Source organism: Apus apus, chromosome 5 (assembly GCF_020740795.1).
Source record: "Apus apus isolate bApuApu2 chromosome 5, bApuApu2.pri.cur, whole genome shotgun sequence".
NCBI classification, from domain to species: domain Eukaryota; kingdom Metazoa; phylum Chordata; class Aves; order Apodiformes; family Apodidae; genus Apus; species Apus apus.
The window spans coordinates 28231649-28256552 of record NC_067286.1 but is presented as its reverse complement, the minus strand read 5'-3'; the positions used below and the strand labels follow the sequence as shown (position 1 = coordinate 28256552).

Here is a 24904-nt window from a genome sequence, read left to right as displayed (position 1 = left end):
AAATGACGCATTTGTATGGCTTGAGGAAGCTGTTAAGTATGAAGAAACAACAGATTGGGACTTGTTGGTAGTCCTGCCTGGAACTGCTTGTGGCCATCTCCCCAGAAGGGCTGGATATCACTTGTGTAGGCCCACAGCACTGTTGGAAGGCCATTTCTCCCTGCCTGTATGTTCCCTTGATGTCTCCACAGCTGCCCGCTGGTAAATGCTGCTAAGAGTAGCAAGGCCGCTCCTTTGGGCATCTTTGCCTTGCGGCTGCGTGCCCTGCAGGCGGGTTGGTGGGAGTGGCCCTTGTGCGTGGGGAGGCAGCCTGGGCGCGGTGGCGAGGCGGGGGTGTTGCTGGGGTGGGAGCTGGTCTCTCCTGTTGCTGTGGTGGGAGCTGGTCTCTCCTGTTGCTGGGGTGGGAGCTGGTCTCTCCTGTTGCTGTGGTGGGAGCTGGTCTCTCCTGTTGCTGGGGTGGGAGCTGGTCTCTCCTGTTGCTGGGGTGCCAGCTGGTCTCTCCTGTTGCTGGGGTGGGAGCTGGTCTCTCCTGTTGCTGGGGTGCCAGCTGGTCTCTCCTGCCGGGCCCCGCGTCGGGGTCTCTGAGGGGTGGGGGCAGCAGGGCGCTCGCTCACCCCTCGTCTGGGGGCTGCCGGGTCACGTCTGGCTCCCAAGTATGAATTTGAAAGAAAAAGCACTGAACATTGCTCGTGGGGCGCCGGCGAGTTTGTGCCGCTGTATAAAAATAAGGTTTTAACACGTTGGTGTCGTACACACCCAAGCTAAGTGGATGGATTCTAAGTTGCTGTTCGTGTTTCATGTTAATTCTAGGGGGGTGTTTATGCGTTTCGCATTCCCTGGCTTTTTTAATGGATGAAAATAAAAGGTTCACGTCTCCCAACGGGCGCTGCTCCGGATGGTTGGCAGGACGGCTACAGCGCGGTAGGCGGAGCGGAGGCGGCCCTTCCCTCCCTCCCTCCCTCCCCCGCCGTGCCCGGGGCAGCCGGGCCGTCCCGCTGCCCCAGCCCCGCGCCGCCCGGCCGGGCCGGGGGCTCTGCTGTCGATTGAGGCTGCCTGGCGGGGGCGGGGGCCGCGCTGCCGTTATTGCCGTTGGCGCCGCCGCCCTCGCCCAGCTGCCGCCGTCATGTGGAGAGCGGCGGCCGCCGCCGCGGCTCCGGCGCGGGCCCTGTGCCGGGCCCCGCTGCCGCCCGCCCCGCAGCCGCGGCGCCGGGCGGTCAGCGTGGCCGTGTCCCCCGCCGCCGGCCTGGCGGACGAGCGGGTGGAGACGCGGGTAGCGGGGCTGAGTCCGGGGCAGCCGGTGACCCTGCGGGCGGTGGCAGCTGATGAGCGCGGCTGCCTCTTCCAGTCGTGCGCGCACTACCGGGCGGACAGCCGCGGCGAGCTGCACCTGGGCACGGATGCCTCGCACGGCGGGAGCTACACCGGCGTGGAGCCCATGGGGCTCTTCTGGAGCCTCGCCCCCGCCGGCATGGAGAGGCCGTACCAGCGGCTCCTTCCCCGCAGCACCGACGTCCCGACCAAGGTGGAGGTGTTTGTCCACGAGAGCCACAGCCTGCCCGACGCCCTGCCCGGGCCGCTGGTGGCCAAGGCCAAGGTGGAGAGGTGGTTCACGGCCCCCGGCGTGCGGAGGATCCGGCTGAAGGAGGGACGCGTAAGGGGCTCTCTCTTCCTGCCGGCGGGTGAGTGCCCCGGCCGGAGCCCTTCCCGCTGGGGCCGGCGGGACCCCCGGGCTTCTCTCTGCAGGGCAAGAGAAGTCTTTTGAAAGAAAAACGTACAAAGGGCATCACCCGGGAAACCCATATTCCCTGCTAGATCTGACGGGCGGCCGGGTTTTGGTCCTTGAAATCTCACGGAGACGCTCCTTTCGGGCTTGTCGGGACACGGCTCCGCTGCCTGCTCCTTCCCGGCAGCACCGGCGGGACAGGCACGGGCAGGTGGCTCTGTGAGACAGGCAGAAGCTAAGTGAGAATAGGAGTTGTAGAATTTACTGTGTTGCTGCTCTCGGTCTACGATTTTTCAGTGGGTTTGATGTTTGCTCTGGACTACTAGAATCTGTAAGGTTTAGAAAAGCTGATGTGCTTCATCATGTGAGACTATGCTACATCTCCCAAGGGTTTTACCCTGAGTAGGATCAAGTTGAAAAGGTGTTTTTCTTCTCTTTGAAACTCATGCCACTAAGCAGAGGGGCAAAAGAGACTGCAGAAAATCTAGCTATTCCATCTCTGTTTCACCAGAGCCAAAGTGAAGTGAATACCTGAGTTACTTCAGTTGTTCTGTGGTATAAAGGCAAAACAGATTCCTAAGCAAGTTCTACTTGTTCTGCTTGTGGGGTGGTTGTGCTTTATGAGGTGTGACACTGATGGCCTGCTAGTGTTGGAAAATGAAACCCTACAACAATTACAGTGTTTGTGCACTTGAGCCATGATTTAAACACTGTATTTCCCTGAGTGTTATGCTGCTAGAACTGTCCTCCAAATTACCTCTAACTTATACCAACTTGGCTCAGCAAGTCCTGTAAGTATCACTACAGTTATTAGGGATTTAAGTATTTTTAGTCAATTATTTCCAAACCAATAATCTTTTTATCCATTTAGATACAGATCCAAAGTCCACAGAAGAAAAACAACAAGGGAGATTGAACTTTGAATTTTGGATCAAATGTTTAGTCAGCATGTATCTTCCATCGCTGAGATGTGGTTGTTTTGATACATCCTACCTTAGAGGATGAGCTAGATTTCTGCTGAGCTCAGTGGGATACCACAGATCTGCAAGATGGAACTGCATTTTTCCCTTTAGGAAGTCTGGCATTGTAATAGCATGGAAAAGTCTGGAATCATGGCTTAAATGATACTGGCCTCCTTCTTGCTGGGAGGATCTAGTTACTATGGCAGCATTACTGCCATACCTTTCTTTGCTCCAGGGATAGAAAAACATTAATATTGTTAAGACAGGAATCATAAAGGTGAACCATTCTTAGTAAAAGTGAGATTACATGAGTGGGCTTACACTGTAGTTTTAATATGAAGGAGATTTCTCAAATCAGGCATGCATTACAGGTGTGGGAGTGTTTTGTTTTGTGGGTTTTTTTTAAGCAAAGTTGTCTAGCCCATTTTATCCTGCTTTTTAGTGAGCTATGCAGAAACTATACTTGGGCATGTGTAGGCACTTAGAAAGGCAGTCCAGGATCCTTCTGTAAGTTACAGGTTTTCTTCATGAGAGAGAAACACATTTATGCTTGACTCTGTTCTGATCACATATTCTTGCTAGAAAGCTTTCCAGGTAGGGGTGCTAAACAAATGCTTTTTTTTTTTTCCAACCATCCAGGCTGACCATTGTTAACTAAAGGTTATTGTTGATCACTGTGATAAATTTATCCATATGTATTTTCTCTCAAGTAGAGTATTAAACTTCTGTGAAAAAATTCAGGACTGAAATAACCCAAAAGCATGTTTCAGTTCTTTTTGGACTTCCTAACACTAAGTTAGGAGGTTTCCATCATCTACTGTGTCTTGCCCAAAATTTCCTTTTCTCAAGCACCTTGAAATGCCAGAGCTCCTTTCTGTATTGCACAGAGGTAATTGCACAACAGGTTAATGCATTTTTGCAGAAGCAAGTAGTTTTTCCGCTGAGATAGTTGTAGTGAGCTGGATCCACGTACATCAGTGGTGACATCTGGTGGGCAGGAAAAAAAAAAAAGAAAAAAAAAATTGCTTGCCCGGGCATATGGTAATATCACAGCACAACTGTGGCTGCAAAAGCATGCTTGGCTAACATTGTGGTTCTAATTATTTCTGTAGTTTTGTGGGACTGACTATACATGGGTATATGCATGTTTATACCAGTCACACATAACTGCACCCATATAGCTCTTGCTTTTACCTTCTGCCTCTGCACATCTGCAGAGCAGTTCTGCTGCCAAGTGTTACAGTGCTGATATTCAGAGAGAGCTAGTAAGTCCAGTTATTTAATCTACCAGTGGGTGTCCCTTGGCTGTGCTTTGCTCAATGCACCTTATTCCAGAGTTTGAAGAAGTTTTGTAGAATTTCTTTCCAGGGCTCAGTGCACTTGCCATATTAGTAATGAGCTTGCACTTTGCTAATTAAGTTACAACTTCTTTGTGGGAAAACAGCAGATTTAGAGTATGATTGTTCTGAGGGTGGGAGGTAGGTCCATTAAAAAATAGATTTAGAACAGGTTGTTGGATTTTTTAAAGACAAGTTTAACTGTTCACATATTTTACAGGAAGGTGAGGATCTATTCTCTATTCTTAATTTGAAATAGCTAAGGTGAGATACAGTACTAGTTCCTCTAATTGCTGCTGTGCAAATGGAAAAGCAATGGGTATTAATAGAAAATGTCTTAAGATTTTGTTGTTCAGTCTTCACCAGATAGTTCTTAATGTCACCTGTACATCTTTTTACTATAGGTGATGGCCCCTTTCCAGGAGTGATTGACATGTATGGTGATGAAGGAGGTTTGATTGAATTTAGATCCAGTCTCCTGGCTACCCGTGGTTTTGCAGCTCTTTCTCTGCCGTATTTTGACTTTGAAGATCTGCCTAAGGTCTTGAAAGAACTCAAACTGGAGTACTTTGAGGACGCAGCTAGATTCCTACAGCGTCACCCAAAGGTGAGTGTTACGGGTGAGTGTCTAAGGGTAACAGAGTCCTGCCTGATGGTGGTGGTGATTTATTTTAGTGGGGTTTTTTTGACTGTCAGTTTCTGCTGGGCAGGTTTGGGCCCAAAAATGGAAAAAGTGCAGGTCCTGCATAGATGGCTACGCATATAACTGCAGAGAGTGAAATTCTTCCAGCACAAGCTGTCTATTAAATACATTCATGCTGGAAGTGAGAAAATTCTTCATCATTAGAACAGTGAAGTGCTGGAATATCCTCCAAACAGGAGCAGTGGTGATAAAGATGGTGATTTTTTTTTTTAATTAAAGCAATTACTTTGAGAGGATGCAAAACTCCTCAGTAGTCAGCAAAGGAGTGGATCTGATGACTTGGGATGTTGCTTTAATTTTTACTTTCCAGGCTAGAAAAGCACAAGACTAAATACTAATTATCTAATCCTTCAGATGTCATTTTTGAGGTTAACTTATTTGCCTGAGACTTGAATAGCAATAGACTGTCCTGCTACCTGTTTTGGGAAAAAGACAACATATGTGCATTAAAATATGCAGTAGGGACTAGCTAAGGTTGAAGTAATAGTATCTGTGCCTGTCTGTGTTATTTTGTGGAGTTTGACAGCTTCCTGTTGTCTCTGAAAAATAAGACACTAAACAGAGGGAGAAGCCTGGAGCCAGTCTCATGAACAATAAGCCTAGCCTTTTATTTAATAGCAACTCCAGAGGCATTTAGTGTCTAATCTCATGACGCGTACTTCCTTTCTTCCTTTCTTCCCCATCCCCTATCTTAACTGAAGGTGAAGGGACCAGGAGTTGGAGTGATTGGGACTGGGAAAGGGGCAGAATTAGCGCTCTCCATGATCACCTTCCTGCCAGAAGTGGTGGCTGCTGTCTGTATCTCTGGCTGTAGCTCAAATACAGTTGCAGACCTCCATTATGGTGAGATGACTCTGCCTGGGCTGCGTTTTGATATGAATAAGGTCAGTGTTTCTGATGCTGGTGTATTTGATGTTTTTGACGCTCTGGAGGACCCAGCGAATCCTGCCAACTCTCCTTCTGCAATCCCCATTGAGAAAGCAGAAGGTCACTTTCTCTTAGTGGTAGGGGAAGATGATCACATGTGGAAGAGCTCCTTATATGCTGAGCTTGCAATCAGTCGTCTACGCCAGTATGGGAAAGAAAACTTTGAACTCTTGAGTTATCCAGGAGCAGGTCACCGAATTGATCCTCCTTATACTCCATTTTGTAAGGTAGCTTTGGATCGTGTTCTGGGGGTGCCTGTTCTGGGGGGTGGAGAGAGCAAAGCACATGCCCATGCACAGGAACACTCCTGGAGAAAGATTCAGGAGTTTCTGCACTTGCATTTGGGGTGAACACTTAAGCACCTGCAAGGTGTTGCAGAACTGTAGAGGACTGAGCTTGAGCCATCAAAATGACTGGTGAATTGGAGGGACTGACTGAGAAAAGCTCTGAAATACAAAACAACCAAATGACTACTTAGCTGTAAGTCCAAAAAGAAAGGATGCATTTGTATTTGCTTAAGTTATTTTAACTAGGTACACAGAAGAGAAGTGAAACAATTTAAGTAGGCTGCATTGTAGTACAAATTTGACAGCCTGAATTGATTATATCAAGAAACAAGTATCTGAAGAGAGCAGTAGGTACTTTCTTGGTTGCAGTATTCCTGACAAAGAATTTAACAGCTAGCCTGCACCCCCAGCAATGACAGACTGCATCACACCTGGGGAGTGATGGCAACCCATGGATGATAAAATTTGACATCAAAATGATGAATGATTCTGGCTTTTGGCCTTAAGTTACCTTAGTCCAGAGCTCTCAGATTTACAGCCATATAGACTTTGGAAATATTTTCTATTTACATGAGCCTGGGGATATCTGTTTATAATGAGGCTCGTATACCTTGACCTCAAGTAGTGGTCTTCTGGTGATACAGTCTTTCTTTCAAAAAAGAACTTTTCCTGTCATTCCAGGAGAATGGCAGCTGTAGCACTGTCTTGTATTAGGGATGTAACCCATCTGTTCTATGTCTTGGATTGACATATGTTAAAGCATGATTAAATGCAGTTATGCTATGTGCAAGTCTTACTTCTCTCTTCATTGCTTGTTTTAAACATAACACCTGCCATTAAGTTACGGATTAATTACTTGTGGAACTCTTTAGTAATGATGTCAACAGATGCTGACAGCTGTTTTTGGGGAGGAAGCGGAATTAGAGATACAGAGAACCTAGCCAGTAGAAGACTAAGACTGACTGTAAAAAGCTGTCATCTTATGGTGATGATCATTTTGAATCATAATACTTAAAAAACAAAAGTCCCCTAAGCCCTCCAAAACAAACAAAAAAATAACAATAAAAACCCACCTACCAAAAAAACCCACAAAACCGAGTCTAGGATGTCTCTTCCATGACTGCCTGAGATTGTTTTTTTTCATTCTAATTAATTTTTGGTGAGTGGCAAATGAGTTGATCTCTTGAGAGGGTCTTGCTGTAACAGTGCTAGGACTGAAGGCCTGTTTAACAAAGGCCTCTATCCATACAAATTATCTTTCCAAGGTCATGTTGTCAGACAAGTTTGAGAGCTGCCCAGGAAGGTACAAAATTTAATTTATGGTACTGAAATTTGCTGTGCTCTCAGGGATCTTTTCTCTCCAGTTAACTGTCATTATGCTGCTGCTCAGGTCTCATTAGCTTTCTGCAACTTTAATTACTTCTTATAATTTGATTGAAGTCACATGTTCTCCACACGCCATTGCTGCCAATTGAACAGTTTATCTATCCACTCCCTGCGAAGGAAGCTCCATCCTGCTCACTCCATGCAAAGTATCTTCACACCTAGTCTCCCTGAACTCCCTCACTGGATGAAGGAATCTTTGCAGAGTCATACCTGGTGCTTGAACCTACACTAAAACTCCAAGCCTCAGAAGTCCAGGACCACAGCCTGCTGCAACATGCATGTTGGTGTCTCCCATGCTTAATACCTTGCCTTTGTTCCAAACTCACATCAAGCTTCAAGCACAGAGGAATTCAGGGTTGCCTGAAGGCTTGTTTGTTCTGTCTGCCTTGTCATGTCTATCCTCAGTGGCCAGCCCAGTGCAACACTGGTAGTGCAGCACCTCCCCAACCCTGTTTTGTCACCCTCCCAGTACTGTCTCCACACTGCAGACCTACCTCAGCATACCCATTGCCATGCATGATCCCAAGCCAGAGGTTCAGGAAGGAGATGTTAAGTTGCAAATAAAACAAAAACCAGGTAGCTTAAAAGCTTCATTTCCAAAGCACAAGCCTTTCAGGTAATTCAGTGTTAGATGTCAGGTGTATGCAATTTGAAAGATAAGTTAAACACTTCCTGTATTAAAAAGCAAGCTTGTGTAAGAACTTGACATTATATTTCTGTTTCTAAATGGTTAATTTGTTTGGGAAGCTGAATTAGTTTTTTTTTTTAAACAAAGAGAGGAGGAAAAATGAAAATAATTTTACCGTGAAGATCCTTTTGTGAACAGGTCAGTGTATTCTGGGACAAAATAATTCACAAAAGTGTCTGTAGAAAACCAGCCACCTTTTGCACTAGTACTTTGTATCTTTACAGTGCCACTTGAGACCAAAGGTAGCAGCGCAGACCCTCCGCAGGTACTGTAGCTGTTCCCTGCAGTGCCTAATTACGGCCTTAGTTACAGCCACCGGATTTCTGTAGTTTCGCATTCCTTACCTGTCAGGGCTCGGGTGGCTGGGGCACGGCTCACCCGGGGGTCCCGGGGCGCCCCGTGCCGGAGGCGGGCGAGGCCCCGCTGCTCTGGGGGCGGCTCCGGCTGGGCCGCCGCGCCCGGGCACCCACCGGGCCAGGCCGCCGGTAAAGCCTTGCCTGCAGTTTGCACATTGTTCTAATTTTATTCACGTGTCGGTTTCAATAAAAGGTGTCTGATACTGCTCCTGGGGCTCGGTTTTTTTACCGCTAGGACTAGAGGCAAAGGGAGAGCGGAACGGGCCGGGTGTGTCTGTGTGTGCGGGGGGGTGTAGGTCCGCACGGCGCCGCCAGGGAGCGCCTCGCGGGAGGACCACGACGTCGCCTACGCGACTTCCGGGACGGGACACTCTGCGGCAGTGCATCTCTATGGTCGCCAGGTGCGGTTGCCTGCGTGCTCTCCCAGCCCGCCCCGCCGTGCCCCGGGCGTTGCGCATGCGCGCCAGGCCACCGTGCCCTAGCAACCGGAGCGTTAACGGTAGCAACGGCAATGGTGGGTCCCTAGGGCCGGCGCGGCGGGCGGGCGTGGGGCGGGGAGGGCGCGGGGCCTGCGGGGGGCGGCCGGCCCGGCGGCTGCTGGGGACACCGGGGGCTGGGGAGAGGCTGAGCGGGGCGTCCTCTGGTCCTGGCGGCGGCGGCTGGGGGAGCGCTCGACGACCGGGGCCTGCTCCGGAGTCGGGGGTGGGGGGGAAGGCTCTGGTGCGGCCCTGGTGGGGCGGAAGGGGCCGAGTGGGTGTGAGCGGCGTCTCCCCAGGCTGTGCCCGAGTGACCCCGGGGGCCGGCGGGGGCGATGCGGCAGCCCCGGGCGGAGCGCTGCGTGGCCGGGGCTGCTCCCGGCTGGGTTGGCGCCGAGTAGCCCGGGCAGCGCTTCAGCTGGCCAGAAGGCAGCCCGGGGTCTGGGGCTGGCTAAGGTGGGGGGGCTGTGCCTGTGCCTTGGAAAAGGGCGATGTCAGGGATGGATCGAAATAGTGGGGACGCCGTCCCTGTAACCAGATAGTACGTGTTTTTAAGGCAGCGGTATCTATGATTAATTACTACAGTGATTAGCCTGGTATCTCTTGCTGTGCAGTTCTGGTTTGCTCTACATAACATATAAATAAATGTTTGCAAACGAAGGCAAAGCGTCACTGGTTTAATTTTTCTTGGGAGTTTGAATTTTGTAAATGCTCTGTGTCCAACAGCCATGTCTTTGGGGAAAAAATACTTTCTTTTATTACTACTTGTAAATTTACAGGGTTGGTGGTTTTTCCCCTTTAAGTTATGATGTTTCTTGTTCCCCAGTGTGTTGGTGGTGGTTCTTCAGGGTGACGATTTATATGGATTGCGTGGCATTTTAAAATTTAAAGTAATATGACTTTCTTTAGTTTAAAATACTTGTAGGAGATTGTTCCACATGCAGGTAGAGAAACACTGAAAATAGGCTTCACAAAGGGAGGTTTCCCTTAAGTAACCTCCCTTGGCAGAAGATACAACAATTTAGAAAGTTCAAGTGCACTTCAAAGAACGAAACAAAATCCCTGATATCTCTTGATAACACACTATGCTGATTTTCATATTTCCACCAAGTCAGATATTACAACAGGAGAAACAAGTTAGCAGAGGTCAGGGAGGAAGCTGCTCCTTGTACTTATGTGGATCACTAGCTTGAAAGTCCGATCTGGTTTTAGGTGTGAGTTTGAACCAGAAGCAGTTTCTGTCTCCAACATGAGTGACTGAGATCAGGTACTGAGATGCTGTTATGACTGGCTACCACAATTAAGAAAAATGCAATGGAATTCACATAAAAAAAACCCCAGTGAAGTGGAAGCCTGTTGTTTTTGCTGGCACGCCAGTGGCTGTTAATGGAGTTTCATGAGGCTGTTGGAGTTGGAACTGAGAATGTTGTCTTCTGAAGAGGGGGAGGTCACGCAGGTGTTCTATCTGCAGCAGACACCAAGAAGATACTGCCATGGCACAAGTTTGCCAGGTCATCTACAGTGAGACCTAGAGTAGCTGTCACACAGTAGAGGCAGGATTAAAATGAATGCCCATCACAGGGTGGAAGCAGCTGGATCATCTGAGGATGCTCAATGAAAATATATATTGATGTTGGAGATGCATGCTCTGGCTCCTTGGTATTGCTGGGTCTTAGAGCTCTGCTGGGTGTTCAGTGACTGTAGCCATTCTGTTACGTGCAGCTGCCTCAACTGTTGTCTTTCCCTGTTGGGTTGAAAGTTTCTGGAGGTCTAAAGTACCCAACAGTAAAGTTCTGTCACCAAGGTGGATTGCCTGTAAGATTTTTGGTGGAAGCTAATTTGTTGGCTTTAACTTTTCAGTAATTTTTAAAAAAATCTCTGATTACCTGAAAGGCTGCTTCTGTCCACACATAGTAGTGCTACACCGAAGAGCAATAGAGGTGGCCAAACTAGAGTCCTCTTGTTTTTGTGGAAAGGAGGTTGTCAATCAGTTTTTGTGCAAGACTGGTGTCTGACACCTTTTAAATCTGAAATACATCTTAGAATATGTTTAATGTTTAGGATATTTAAGAGTTTCTCTTTATACTGCTGTTTTGGATGTCATGTGGTTTGATTAATGCTCTGATAAAAAGCAGAAAAGTTGAGTTAGTGGTAACAGAAGGTTGGTCAGTGGGTCAATCCTTAACATTCCCGGTACAGCAGATCTCAGATTTTCCCCGACTGAATAATTATGTTTTCACATCACATGATGTGACTCAGCATAGAGCAAATGGAGAGAAACAAATACAAACAATCCAGATTGCTCGTGATTTTTGGCAAGAGGTACCTTATTTTCCTCAGTTTGTCTTAAGAGGCTGTATCAGTCTGTCTACTCAGACTCACAGACAGGAAGTTGCCAATGCACGATAGTAGATAGTAGAAAGTGTGGGGTTTTAAGAGCATTAGACCACATTTTTCAGTGCAGTAATTTCTTATGTCTTTGAATTGAGTTGAATTGAATTTCACCATCAAAGGTGAAAAACAGTGTCCCAAACCCATGGTCCACATGGGGCAGAGTGTAAGATCTGGAAGGTAATGTCTGCATGTGAAGCCAATTGATTGCTTCTGAAAATGCTACCAAGTACCCCAGAAATTAAATTACAGGACACTCAGGGGTTTCAGCTTCTTGGACTGAGCTGGAGAAAGGTAATACAGGAAGCAGGATAGGGAGAGAAGGGAGAGGAGATAGGTTTGCAGTGAACATGCCAACTAAAAATTTGCAATGAATATTCATTTAAATTTGTTTCATTTTTAGGCAAAACCAACAACTATCAGAGAAGCTCTAGCCAGATGGGTAAGTACCAGAACAATATTTAGCAGTACTCTGTGGCATGGGTTTCGACTGGATTCAGCTGCATTTCTTTTTCAAATTTATTGTAAAAAATATGTTCACTTTAAACATCTGCTATAAGAAATGTTGCAAAGTAAAGATTTTCTTAGTATTTATTGAGGTATAATACATTCTGTTGGGCTCTTGTGTGCTCTTGTTAAATTGATATGGCAGATAAAGATGAGTCTGTTTTACTCTCCTGCCTCGTTCTGCTGAATATGCATTGATAGAAGGCCTGAGGCTACAAAGAGATTTAATGTTCGGGATATCTTGTTTTCATTTTTCTCTGTTATTTTATCTCAGTGTTGCCTTGCCCACAGAATAAACAAGTATGAAATTCTCGCTCCACTGAAACTTTAGCTGTTGTCTTTTAACATATGGTCTCTCATAATGTTCGAAGCTTAACTCAGAATTAGTTTCTTGCTTGTTTTTCTTCTTAAAGTACTGTGTTAATGCAGTATATTTGGGGCAGTGACTGACATGGTCCTGGAGCCTTCTGGAGAGCTGTTTGTTGGCAGGGACGCAATTTCAGATTATGATATAGGATTCTCTGGAGTCAGGGTCACAGTCTAGTAAAACCAGTGACAATCTTTCATCAGATGCAGTCCATTTTAGATTAGGGCACAGACATGGTGTTCCGTATACATGCACTGTCCTGCCAATTCTGACAGCTGCTAAAGCAAGAGTTTATAAATGTTTTGGTCTCTAAAAGATCTGGATTTGAGACAGTGTGGGCAGGTACAGTTGAAAGCCAGAAGATGTGTACCATGAGCTCAAGGTGCTAGTCTGTAGCTGAAGAGTACTTCCTTTTTGAATTTTATCATTTTTTAGTGCTTTCAGTATTTCAGGTTTTTTTTCAGTCATTTTGGTAACAACTTAGCATTACTAGAGTAGTGAACTGACTATTAAAATTTTTTGCTTTTCCTCTCTAGCTCTTTCTGCCCTCCAAAACCTCAACATCTTGTTTCCCATTAAAAATTTGTTTTCCATGTGCTCCTCTGTCACAAGTTTCTTAGAAGTAATAGATCTGTGTCGGTGCATTTCCATAAATGTTAGCCATGAAGTGCTGAATTTGCTTTTCTGTTCATGTTACTGGGGGTGGGTCTAAATCTTTTACTACTCCTAATCCGGATCCCTGTGATTTACAAAGTTGGATCTGGTGTTGTGTTGCACTTCAGATGTTTTTCTTTCCTTTGACATGAGGGTTTACCTGTGCCCTGCAGTCAGAGTCACATTAGTTAAATGGAAGCAACTTTAACTTAGCAAACACGTAACCTGCTCTTTAGAAAGTGTCTGTTTTACCTGTGGATTCTCTGTGGCTTAATGTGGTGGTTCTGCTGAACTTTATTCCAGAAGTGAGCAGCAATCAGGATTAATTTTCTTCCTGCAAGGGCTCCCTACCGGCCACAGGCTCTGTTGGAAGCTCTCTCCCTTTCATGTTTTTAAGAAAAGATGTATTTTATTTGTTGACACATACTGATTGATTATAAACTGACTATAAATGCAAATAGATACAGCATTGTCCTTAGAAAAGAAAATGGAAGTTACTGTTTGAACATGTTCACCATATTCTAGCAAAACATCTGACATGCTTATTTGCTGTATTACTAATAATGAGTAAAAATATTATCACACTGAATTTGTGCAGAAACTGGAATATAGGCAAATGCACAAGACAACATGCTAATTTTTTATTCAAGTAAGTTGCCTGAAGTATTTTTGGGTACATAAGAGAGGAAATAATGTGATCAAAACTGATCTTGTGCTGTGGGATTCTGAAAGACTTCTGCGATGCAACTCATTTCGTTATGAAGTAGCCATACAAACCAGGCCAGACCTCAGCCATCTCCCTTTTCAGTAGCTGCGTAAAAATGGGGGAGAAAACAGTCCTTGTTTTGAAAGTGCTGAGTAGATACCTCCTTTGTTAATGGACCTCCAGTCCTCCCACTGAACACTGAGTGAACTGACAAAATGCTCCCTTTGTGCTGCCAGGGAGCCAGCTGTCAAAACTGGTGTTACTGCTGAAATAGATACTTATTCCAAGTGTCTAGTCAGTAATTGCCATCACTTTAGAATTTAAAAATATTTAATAGACTATATTTTTTAATAAACCCAAGTGCTGAAGTTATGACCATTTTCCGAAAGCTCTGAGCTTTATCAAGTATTTAATATAGAAAATTATCAACCTGGACTGTAAATAGGAAGTTTGTCTTTTGCTGTATTCTCTAAAGTGTGAAATCCTTCCCCCACTCTTTTTAAATGGCTAATTAGAAATTACTGGGTTTTAGATTCTTAACTCTGAATCTGTTGAGGTTCTTCCCCAAAACGTACTCCCCTATGTTTGGTTTATGTTGGGAGTTAGGTGTGAGTTCTGAGCTTTCTGGGTGAAGCAGGAAGGAGATTTTTCTGTCACGGCTTTTAAGAATTGATTTCTACTACAGACTGGCCCTAGCTGAAGTGTGCATATGTTAGTCTCCAAGGAAGCACTTTCATTCTGAATTTTAAACCTCCATCTACCCTCCATTTCTTTACATCAGAGGACCCCTTAATTAAATTGCTCAAATGTAACACAGCGTTTTTTAATAGCATATGCAATGTACAAGTTTTTTCAATATCTGGAAAATAAGCTAGCCTTCCCTTCTTTGTGCTATGCCAGCTGCAATCTTCATAAACAATATTCAAAGTGCTTTCTTTTTTCAGTAATATCTTTAGTAGTATGCTGGAATTGCTTCTAAAGTAATTACTTTTATAGTAATCTTTTAATACAGCAATTTTTAGGAATTGCAAGTAGCAGTGACCATTTTCTTCACTTTCTCTTTTCTTCAGGAAGAAAAAAATGGCCAGAAGGCTTCAGAGGCAAAGGAAGTGAAACTATATGGTCAGATTCCTCCTGTAGAGAGGATGGATGAAGCTCTCTCCACGCTTGTTAACTGCGAGTAAGTTCATTTAAAAATAAATTTGAAACCAAATATTCTCTTTGCTTTTTATAAATGTTCAGGTTTTTTGCTGTCCACTGTGCAAATATCTATTTAATATGTTTAACTGTGGCCTTCAAAGCAGCAGCTTTCTCTTTTTCTCAGCTAAGCTTCTCTTTCTGCACACAGTTGAACTTTTTAGTTCTAAGACCCCTATCACTTAACTGAGAAGATGTTAGGATAGATTCTGTATTGATATTTGTTCCCAGAAAATTGGTTTATTGTTTACTGGTATATATTTAGAGGTGCGTGTTTGGTATCTATCAGCTAACTGACATATTTATGATCCATTCAAAAATGTATGCAAAAAAGAAGGAGACCTAACCTGGACTTCCAGAAAGAAATTAGAGCCACTTCAGAAATAAATGTCCAGGCATTTGTTAAGGCTAGGCACAGAAAAGATAATGTAATGTGACTAACTTGTGGTTCTTTCCCAGAAGCTTAATAACGTTGCAGAAGTCTCAATAAGTTTGAAGATGTTTTGAGTCTGTTTGCACATCCAGTAAGTTTGCCATCTAATGAGAGAAAACTAGACAATTATTTCTAATGCAATGGTGTTCGGACATTGAACTCTTCTGATATAATGATCACTTGTATGCTGTGAATTGATTATTCTTGCTTTTAAAGGAAACTGTCGCTCTCTACAAACTGCATCGAAAGAATCGCCAACTTGGGCAACCTAAGTAAGTGACAAGCCAGTGATCAATTTTTGTTTGCTTGGACAGGACATACACCATAATTTGTTATGTGTCCAGCTTTATCCCTTTTCTTATTCTTTTTAATTCCTTCCACTTAGAAAATGACAAGTGACCTTTAAAATTATCGGTCTTACTGGAGAATGCATGTTTAGCAGTAACAGTGTATTAAAGCACCTATCCCTGTGTGCTAGCCTTGGCAAATGTCTCACCACACAGGTTTTTTTAAAAAAATTCCATTGAGAAAGCACCTTTGTAACTTCCAGTGGATTGGAGTTGTGATACTTAAAACTTAACCTGTTCTACAGTGCTTTAATGACCAGTGTCCATGCCCATGATGGATAGTCTGCAGTTCAACAACTTTATAATTGTGATATTGGTTGGAGGGAGATTGGAGTGTTGTAGATCTTGATGGAAAAATACCATTCCACCTTGCAGAGGATTTGGATGTACTTTGTTTGATTTTGTTCTTACTTGAAAGGGGCATGCCATCTGTCTAGGAGTGGAACTGAACTTCTGTTTTGTGGGCAGCTGTCTATGACACCTTGAAACTCATTGTCTTACTGACTTTAGGGGACAGAGTTCTTAATGGTCTTATTAACAAGAAACTTTCTTTTATCTGTTACAGAAAATTTGAGGATTCTGTCTTTGGGAAGAAATAACATAAAGAACTTGAACGGATTGGTATGTGCTTCTTAGTATCAATTCTTTGCTGACAAAATGGAGTGCTGTCTAGAATGTGGGATATTTCCCATGTGTTCCTAAAGGTCATTGCTGAATTTACATTATTAAATTTACATTACATATTGCTGAATATACATTATATATTACATTATATATACATAATGTGTACATTACATTAAATAAACAATATTTGCATTATTGTTTCACTATATTTTCTCCTTGCACTACAATCTGTTCATGTTGCTGGTCTTTCTTCACAGATAGTCTTTCTTTTTTTGTTTAAACACTCTTCATGTTTGGAGGTTCTTCAGGGCTAGTTTACCACATAAAAGGATTTTTAGAAAGAGGGATTTAGTTGTCTTTCACAAAGATGAGCAGAACTTCTATTTGAAACTACTGTCTGTCTGTGAAGCCCTTTAAATTCCACTGGCTTTACATTAAAATAATTCCTACAGACTTTTCACATGAGGAATATTATACCTGTAGATACTTAGGCTATGCTTCTTAACCAAAAATATCAGCAATTCTATGAACACACACTTCATGACAGTCTGTCCTTTTTTTGTTAACTGGCAATATGGTTTTATGGGAGAAGATGGTGGCAGGACTAAGTCTACCAGGTAGAGAAAAATCTGCTGTGGAAAAAATTGGATCAAGCTTGTTACATTTGAGTTAAGGGCAGAAAAACTTTTTTTCAATCAACTTTTTAATAAATATAGTAATTATATTCTTCCACAAGAGATACTGTTAGTCTCTCCCAAAAAATGTTTCTGTTCAAAGCTATTCCCACCTTCAGAGGTGCCATATTTCTTAAATGTGAAATGCAGAGTCAATGTGTAATAGCTAGTTTAAAAAACCCTCTCTTTGGAGAGAATTATGAAAGCCACTTCTGGCTGGTAGGTACAAACATACATGCACCTGAAATGGATCATTCTCCCATATAGAATAAAAACCCATCTAAAGTTGATTTGCATTCACTTCATGTATACATGCATTGCACAAGCAGCCACATTTGTCTCCTCTACCCCTATGCCTTAACAGCTACTCCAGCCAGCTATTCCTTTTCTTATTCTCATACTGTCATTTCTGTCCTCCTAAAGATTTCAGATTTTTTGTTCTTAATTCCTATGAGTATTTGTCTAATACTAATGCATAGTTAAGGACCTGCTTGAAAGGAAATGAAGGCCAATATACCTTAGTATTTTCTCACATGACGTGACCTGTAGGTGGTGAAGAGAGAATCTGAAGAATAAGGGGGATATACTTCAGCTTACTTGAGTCATTTTCCAGGAGGCAGTTGCAGAGACTTTAGAGGAGCTGTGGATCTCATACAACTTCATTGAGAAACTGAGGGGTATCCGTGTAATGAAGAAGCTGAAGGTTCTTTATATGTCAAATAATTTGGTGAAAGACTGGGGTAAGTCACACCTCTCTATTCTGTAACTTCTCCTGTAATATGATGGATGCATGAGATAAGTCACCAAGTAAAAAATATTTATGTATGTTACAGAGCCTTAAGTCTCACTGATAAGCCTGCAGACATGCACTAAATTCATAAATATCCTCTCATGCAAGAGAGTAGAAGTCGTCAGAATATTGAATTTAACTTCTAAGCCCAATTGAGTTTGTTCTTTGAATTATCTGTCTTCAACTTCTTTTAAAATGCTTACCTTTTCTTTTACCTGATACCAGTTCAAGCCCAAGCAATCCCCATCCTGTTGTATCCCATGCTATTTATGTTTGCACTGAGTTGAAAGGAAGGTTTGGTGTGGATGTACTTTCCATGTTCCACAAACTGGTTGGTGTTTTCACCTTTGTGGTTGCAGCAGAGTTTGTGAGACTGGCAGAGCTGCCATTGCTAGAGGATCTGGTGTTTGTAGGCAATCCACTACAAGAGAAATATGCCTCTGATCAGAAGAACAGTTGGATTGAAGAAGCAACCAAACGGGTACCCAAACTGAAAAAGCTGGATGGTGAGTTTGGGGTATGAGGCAATTGCTGTAAGTTAACAGCTTAATATAAAGACTAACACAGGGAAATTAATTATAACCTCAGAAATTCATGTGTGCCCATGTAATATTCCTCCCTCCTCTCTTTGGAGTTATTAATAAGTAGTCTGACTTCTGGCAGCTGAATTTTGCAGCCCTAGCTTCAGGATATTCTGAAAGTGTTTGATGGAGTTTGGAGTATTAAGTCCAAGTGGTCTTGCTGGCCCCACCATTGGGCTATATTCTGAAAGGTGTCTAGTCAAATAGTTTTAGCATTTAACTAACTGGGCGTGGAAGCCTGGTGAGAGAAGTGTAGTGCTGTGAAGGATGGCCTGCAGTAGTCCTTTTGCTGAGAGTCATACAGAAAATTGAATAGGGTAAGTTTCTGTACGGGCAAAGAGTAACCTTGTTAGTGTAAGGTTAGACCCTTTGTTTTCTCAGAATTCCTGCAGCTGGGAGCTCAAACCAGGCAGGTACATTTCGTGTGTGATGGAGAAAGAGATGATGATATTTAAGAATGGAAACCACAAAGACTATAATGTTGAGCAAAAGAAGTCAGAAATGCTGGAACTGGCTAGATGGGTCTTGCTGTTACACTGCCCCAGGATCCTCTTACTCTGTTATATGTGAGAGGACAAATATAGGGACCTCAAAGTTGTGAAGATCTTCTGGATAAAAATAGGCACTGAAGGTCTCTGTCAGCAGGTAGGTAGGTGTCTCCTTTCTGTTGGTTCCTGTGCCAGGAATCCTGCTCAGCAGTTAAGTGCCTAAAGCACAACAGAACCAGGCTCTGGTGGTTTTATTTTCCATTTCCTACCTGAGCAAAAATAAACACAGCACCCCAATCTTACAGTAAGCAAAAGGCTCTCACCATCGTTCAAGTCTCTGCCTCAAGCTGAGCAAAGCATCAGTACGACCCAGTTGCCATTACCCAGATGACAGTGTAGGTGAATGAACATGTATCTTCCCACCCCTGCTGTTCTTATACCAGTTATTTAGGCCTGCATTTGATTGTGCTTTTTCAGCATGCTGTGAGCTTACCTTTACTACTGGGTTTTGCTACTGTAGGGAAAATGTATAACTTGATAAAGCTTTTTGGGGCTGTTAGCATTTCAGCTTATTTAAAATTCACAAACACAGCACGATGAGGTGGTGTGAACCCTGCAGACTGCCACAATCCCACAGTCTGAGGTGCCCTTGCTCAACATGGCAGTTATATAAAGTGATTTTATTTTTGTTAAGTACCCAGGGGGTAGGTATAGACTTTGACTCCACTTGGCAATACAGCTTTATTCTATGACATCTAATTTATCCCTAAGAAATGTGACTATATTGCTTCTTGCATCCACATTAATATAATTGTGTTTTCTAGTCTGGACATCCTAGTTAGGTGTCATACAATGTGGTCATGTATGTCATGGAAATGGCAGCACAATGTAGGGGCCCAGCAAGAGGACAGTGATGTGCTAGTTGATTGTTAGTTGAACCAATGTGATGCACCTCGCAATGACCAAGTTAGGTTACTCTTTTCAGGTCTTGCTTTAGTACCTTTTTTTAATCCCCTGTTATCCAAGACATTGGAAAAACATCCAAAAGAGGATCTCATATGCTTAACTTCTCTAGTTAAGAGCAGATCAGGTATGTAGAAGTTCATGTCAGTTAGAAGCAGTGGCAGGAGCTACAACTCCTTCCTCTTTCTGCCAGTCCAGCTCTTTCCAACAGTCTGGATTAACTTTCATATCAGCTTTAACTATATCTTTCTCTGCATAATCTATTTATAAACCTTTGCAGATTTTTTCCCATCTTTTTTTTTTCCTCTTAGGTACCCACGTTATTAAAGAAGAAGAAGAAGAAGAAGAAGGAGCAAACTGATGTCACACTCTTGTTTGGTATTTAATTATTTAAGTAACTCCAGATAGCTTGGCACATAGAACTTTTATATAATATTTGTTTTGAAGAAAATCTTTGAGCAATTTTTAAAAGACCAGCTTATCTCCACAGTCTGTCACCGAAAGAGTTCCCAAAATTTGGGCACACCAACTTTGTCAAGCTTATGACACCTTCAGTAGAGACCAGTGGAGCTGAATTTATCTGCTGTTTGGCTAGCAAGAGATCTTTACCTAAACTAATACATAGTCATTTTTAATACCTGATTAGTAGTGCTTGTTATTCACTCTTGGGTTATAATAGAACCACTTTATCTCATTAAGTGCTGTTGGCAAACAATATAATTGGAAACACTGGGGCCAAAAGAACAAAAATTCTGGTTTAGAGACATGTTACGGGCTTTGTTGTGTTTAATTTTGTCACAGCAATCCCTCAGTATTTGAAATAAGCAAGTTTGCCTTTTCATTCCCTTACCGGTTACGCCAAACGGGCCCAGTAGTGGACCTACACACAAAAAAGGTCTGATTCTTGCTTGTTACTGGCCTTAAGTTTTGAAGTGGTGAAGTGGGCTTCTCACACTGGAACTCAGCTGTATTGCTCAGAATGCCATGGATAGCATATCTTTATTTATTTTAAAGAGGCTACAGGAATTCTTTGCATGGTTTAAGTGAGACTAAAATATCTGCTGGCTTTTTTTGTCTCTTACTAAGGATTTTTTTTTTTTTTTTTTGTAATACGTGGCCTACAGCTGATTCCTAGTTTTGGCTTGTGTGCCTGGTGGCTATAATCCTTTTCAGCTCTGGAATTTTCCTATAACTAAGTAAGCTGATACTAATAGGGAAACAAACAGTGAAAAAAAGACCTGGGGTTTGAGGACGGAAAATTTTGTTTTTGAGAATACTCATTTTTTAATGAAAGCACAGATGAAAGCAGTGAGAGAAAGTGTATGTAGTTAGTGGGAAGGTGAGCTGAGATGCAAAGGGGGCACTGGAAAAACAAAAAGGATTGAAGACATACTAAATGTGCTGTATTGCAGGGTAACCAGTTTTAGTAAACTCCCTTGTATGATAGGTAACTACTTTTAGTGAAAGCATCGAACAATGATGAAAATATACCCAATTACTCTGTTGGATGCCAATAACAGGGTTTTTTTCTTCAATTTAAAGAAGACATCATGTCACTGAGAAGATTTTTCTGCAGCTTGTTTTTGTTGGGGTTTTTCAAAGCTTTTCTTCTAATTTGTGTTACCATCCTTGTTTAAATTAAAATAGCAACAAGTGTACCTGCTGTCTCCAGACCAGACATAAAAGGGATGGAGGCAGAATGCCACTCTCCACTATTTTGATTGTGCAGGTGTGGCAGGAGTAGAAATCTTGGAAGTCATGGTCAGAGAAAAAAAGGTAGAATTGGCCCAGACATTAGTGGTATTGATCTCAACTCCAGGTATAATTGTAGTAGAAGATAATTCTTAAATCCATTTCTAGATGAGCAGTGTGAAGTGGAAGATTACAAGACAATCACAGGTTAGTTTCAATATATTGCTAGTTCTTCTATGATGGTTGGAAGAATTATTGAGCATTCCAACTTAAATTGGCAATTGGTGATAAGGCTTGAGTTTTATTAGATTCATTACTTAAAATAAGGTCAAGAGAGCAATGGCAAATACTGTGGACAATCTTTACCTAGCACAAACTGTTTCCAGGCAGCTGCTCTCTTGACCAGAAAGCATTTTCTCAGTTAATGAGCTCACTGGATTTATCTCACAGACAGCTTTATATTTGTATGTCATTTATTTTAGAATTCTTCTCCTAGGTTTATCGTTAGTAAAGGCACCACTGACCAAGTAGCATGATGGGAGAGTCAATATCATACTGGCTGCTTCTACAACGAAGCCATTCAGTTCAATTGCAGCAGCCACTTCCAGCAGAGTGGCTGTGCTTGGGCAGTACACAGCCTGTGGCACACGCAGCCCCTGCCACCCCATCTGCTCCGCTGGGGCAACAGGGGATCGGCTTGTGCCATTGACAACTGTAATTTAAGTGTTTAACATGAGCCAGAGCGTGAGTGGGGCAAAACTAGAGTTCTGAATACTACCAACAAACAGAAATGCCAAATTCACCTATGTGTTTGGAGAAGTTTTCAGAATAGACCATGTAGTGCTCTTGTCACAGCACCTGGCCACACGTTTCAACCTCTGTAGCTGGTCTCTCCTTGCACAAGGTCTGCAAGGACGGAATGCATGGCTACGTTAGCGCCTCAAACATGACGGGAGAGCGACCGGGTGCGCTGCCCGGTGCCAGGCAGCCCTTGTCCTTGTCTTTGTGAAAATATCTAAATATGGGCTAAGGCTGTACATTTCTGAAGCTCATGTTAGATATGGGCTATTTTGGGACATTCTGAGAGCAGAATAGAAACTTTAGTGTTCTGAGTATGTGGTGATGACCAGAATGAAACACAGCTCCATTGACAAGATGTGAGGGCTAAGAGCAGCCCCTGTTTCTTGTGAACAGCAGAGGCTGTAGGTATGGGAGTCAGTCCAAGAGCTATTGCAGCTTTGGCAGTAGAGCTGTGATTGTTGGCCCACTGGCATCAGCTCTTCTCAAAGAGTAACGAGCCAAATCTCTTTTTTGGGGGGGGCCTGTATTATAGTTACCACCAAAAAAAGAACCAAAAATCATTACTGAGGAATGAGGAAGTCAGTGTCAGCACAATTAGAACAGCAGTAAGGAACACTTACAAGATTTCCCTTCATGCCATGATAAATTTGCATATAATTAAAACCACTTCTGATTTTAAACTATGTCAATCTCAATGAAACAATACAGTAAGAAAATAATAAACTGTGGCTATTTGTTAAGAGATACTGCAGCACAAAGTTGTGTGGAAGGTTCACCTTCATGTTGTTGTGCCTGATTAAGCATTACTGCTTTCCAGAACCATTCAACACCCCCTCCAAACTTTTTATCCTCCAAAATGAGTAAAGATTTCCTAAATTTTAAAATTTGCACTTTAACATTATGCACTGGATGTGGTGGAAGACATACCTAGGTGGTAGAATTACAGCAGCTGATTTGCATATTGATGGTGCTAACCCCCATCATGTATAAGCCAACAGTGAAGCTCAGCCTGCAGGCCCACAGGGAGCAGCTGAGTAAATGGTATCAGGCTTGTCCTTCTATATTACTTTTTGCTCTTCCCTGTCTCACCACATCCAGTCATGTAGTAAGCACATTATTGTTCATGGATGAAAAGAACACCCATGTAGAACTTGCAAGCCATTTGGAAGTCTGCTTCCCCCAGTGAAATTATGGAAGATGAGCATCCACTTCATTCCTTAGCAAAATACGCTATGATTAAATTAGTGAGAGGAAATAGCTAGGATTTTGTGCTTGCTTGTTAGCACATGGACCTCTCTCTTCAAAGAGCTGATGTGTGCAGTGATAATATTGAGGACTGCTGGGAAAATGTGAGGGGAGCCCTGAGAACCAGCAGATTATTCAGTTTACAGTAGAAGCAGACTCATCTGAAACAATCTTCAAGCAAGAGAGCACTTTTAACATCCCCTTTGGCTATCTTTTGTATACAGTAATTTTGTAGCATGACCAAACTGTTAAACTTATTGTGTTTAAATTATTTAGGCCTATGTTTATGAATGTTCTTCTGTGAAACTTGTTTAAAAATAATATGTTATTTTATACAAACATCTTTGGCTGTTGTGTAATTGAATAGTTCAGCTTGTGGAGAGTGTTCAGAAATTAAATTTTGTTCTCATTAAACTTTCCTAGCTGCTCAGGAAGCAATGTGTTTATGGTATGTAAATGCTGTTCCTTATTGCCTCTATATTTTAGAACAGAAAATTTAGGCTTTAAACATGCTGATAAATTGTGATTTTTTTCTCAACTAATACATAATATTTTTCCATCTTTTAAGACAGTGGTTGTCAGACTTTGTTCTTAGGCCCCAAGAGAAAAGTCTACTGCTGTCACACTGCTAGATGGGGAAAAGAATCCAAATAAGTTAAATAAATGGCTAGTGTTTCTTCAGTACAAAGTTACTAAATAATTTTGAATTTAAGTTCTGTTATCAGCAATAAACCACCAATTCCATTAAACCAGGATAAGAATTGGTTAACAGATTAATAAACTTCTGTAATAGAAAGTTTAGCCAGTCAGACACTGATACATGTTTCTACCATCTCCTTTAGGTAGTGAAACATGAGTGTGAAGTCTTTAAAAATTGCTAAAGTGTGAGAAACATTGCCCTAGTTAACTAAAACCACTTAACTACCAAAACTGAAGGAACCTTTGTTTTGAAGAGGGATGGAAGTGTATGAATAGTTAGAATCCACAGCAAGAGACTGAGCTGCTGCCAGAGGAAGTGAGATTAGCACTGTCTAACAAAGTACGTTTAAAAAATTTCTGGGACTTGGGTAACAGACAACTGCCTTTAACCCAGTATTTACTAAAACTGTTTTTAAACTCTGTCATTGAAAAATACGATGCAACATAATTTACAACTGGAGTAATTGATTCTACAACCAGCATATTCTACTACTAAAGAACAGGGAAATGTTAACTCTTTCCAGCAGCTGTAGATTTACTTTAGTCTCTACTTTCTGCCACAGCCACTCAAGAATTCAGATTTGATACAGGCTCCCCAGGTACCAAGTTCCTCCCTGCTGCCTTTGCCCTGCCCATTGCCTGTGTAGCTGTTTCATGTCCTATCAGAGTCCAGCTGGCCTGATTTGCAGCACCGAGGCAGATCTAGGATCTAGGATCCCCCCTGGATTTCTAACATGCTGTCAAGGTTGTTACTGGTGGTGGGGGAAGCTGCTTGGCTTGGAGTGGGGGACCCCCCTAATACTTCTGTAAAGCATCTGGAGCTGCAGTTATTTCCTTTGCATGAATCGGTCATCATCACCCTGAGGCCCCCAGACACTCCCTCATACCATCAAAAACTCA

The 24904-nt window shown here is 42.8% G+C and overlaps 1 protein-coding gene across 4 annotated transcripts; it reads left to right on the top strand.

Moving 5' to 3' along the window:
• The first annotated feature begins 1054 nt into the window (after positions 1-1054).
• Positions 1055-23762, top strand: LOC127385456 (dynein axonemal light chain 1-like). 4 transcript variants are annotated; one of them, XM_051621227.1, is made up of 9 exons: positions 1055-1679; positions 4427-4629; positions 11640-11678; positions 14541-14650; positions 15317-15372; positions 16013-16068; positions 17359-17485; positions 17949-18041; positions 19879-23762. In XM_051621227.1, the coding sequence occupies exons 1-9, from the start codon at positions 1124-1126 to the stop codon at positions 19926-19928; spliced, it is 1290 nt and encodes a 429-aa protein (XP_051477187.1). In that variant the 5' UTR covers positions 1055-1123; the 3' UTR covers positions 19929-23762. The 4 variants fall into 4 exon arrangements, with proteins under 4 accessions (XP_051477187.1, XP_051477185.1, XP_051477186.1 ...); XM_051621225.1 differs by having other exon boundaries at positions 1056-1679; positions 17895-18041; XM_051621228.1 differs by lacking the exons at positions 1055-1679; positions 4427-4629 and adding an exon at positions 8774-8883 and having other exon boundaries at positions 17895-18041.
• The last annotated feature ends 1142 nt before the right edge of the window (positions 23763-24904 follow it).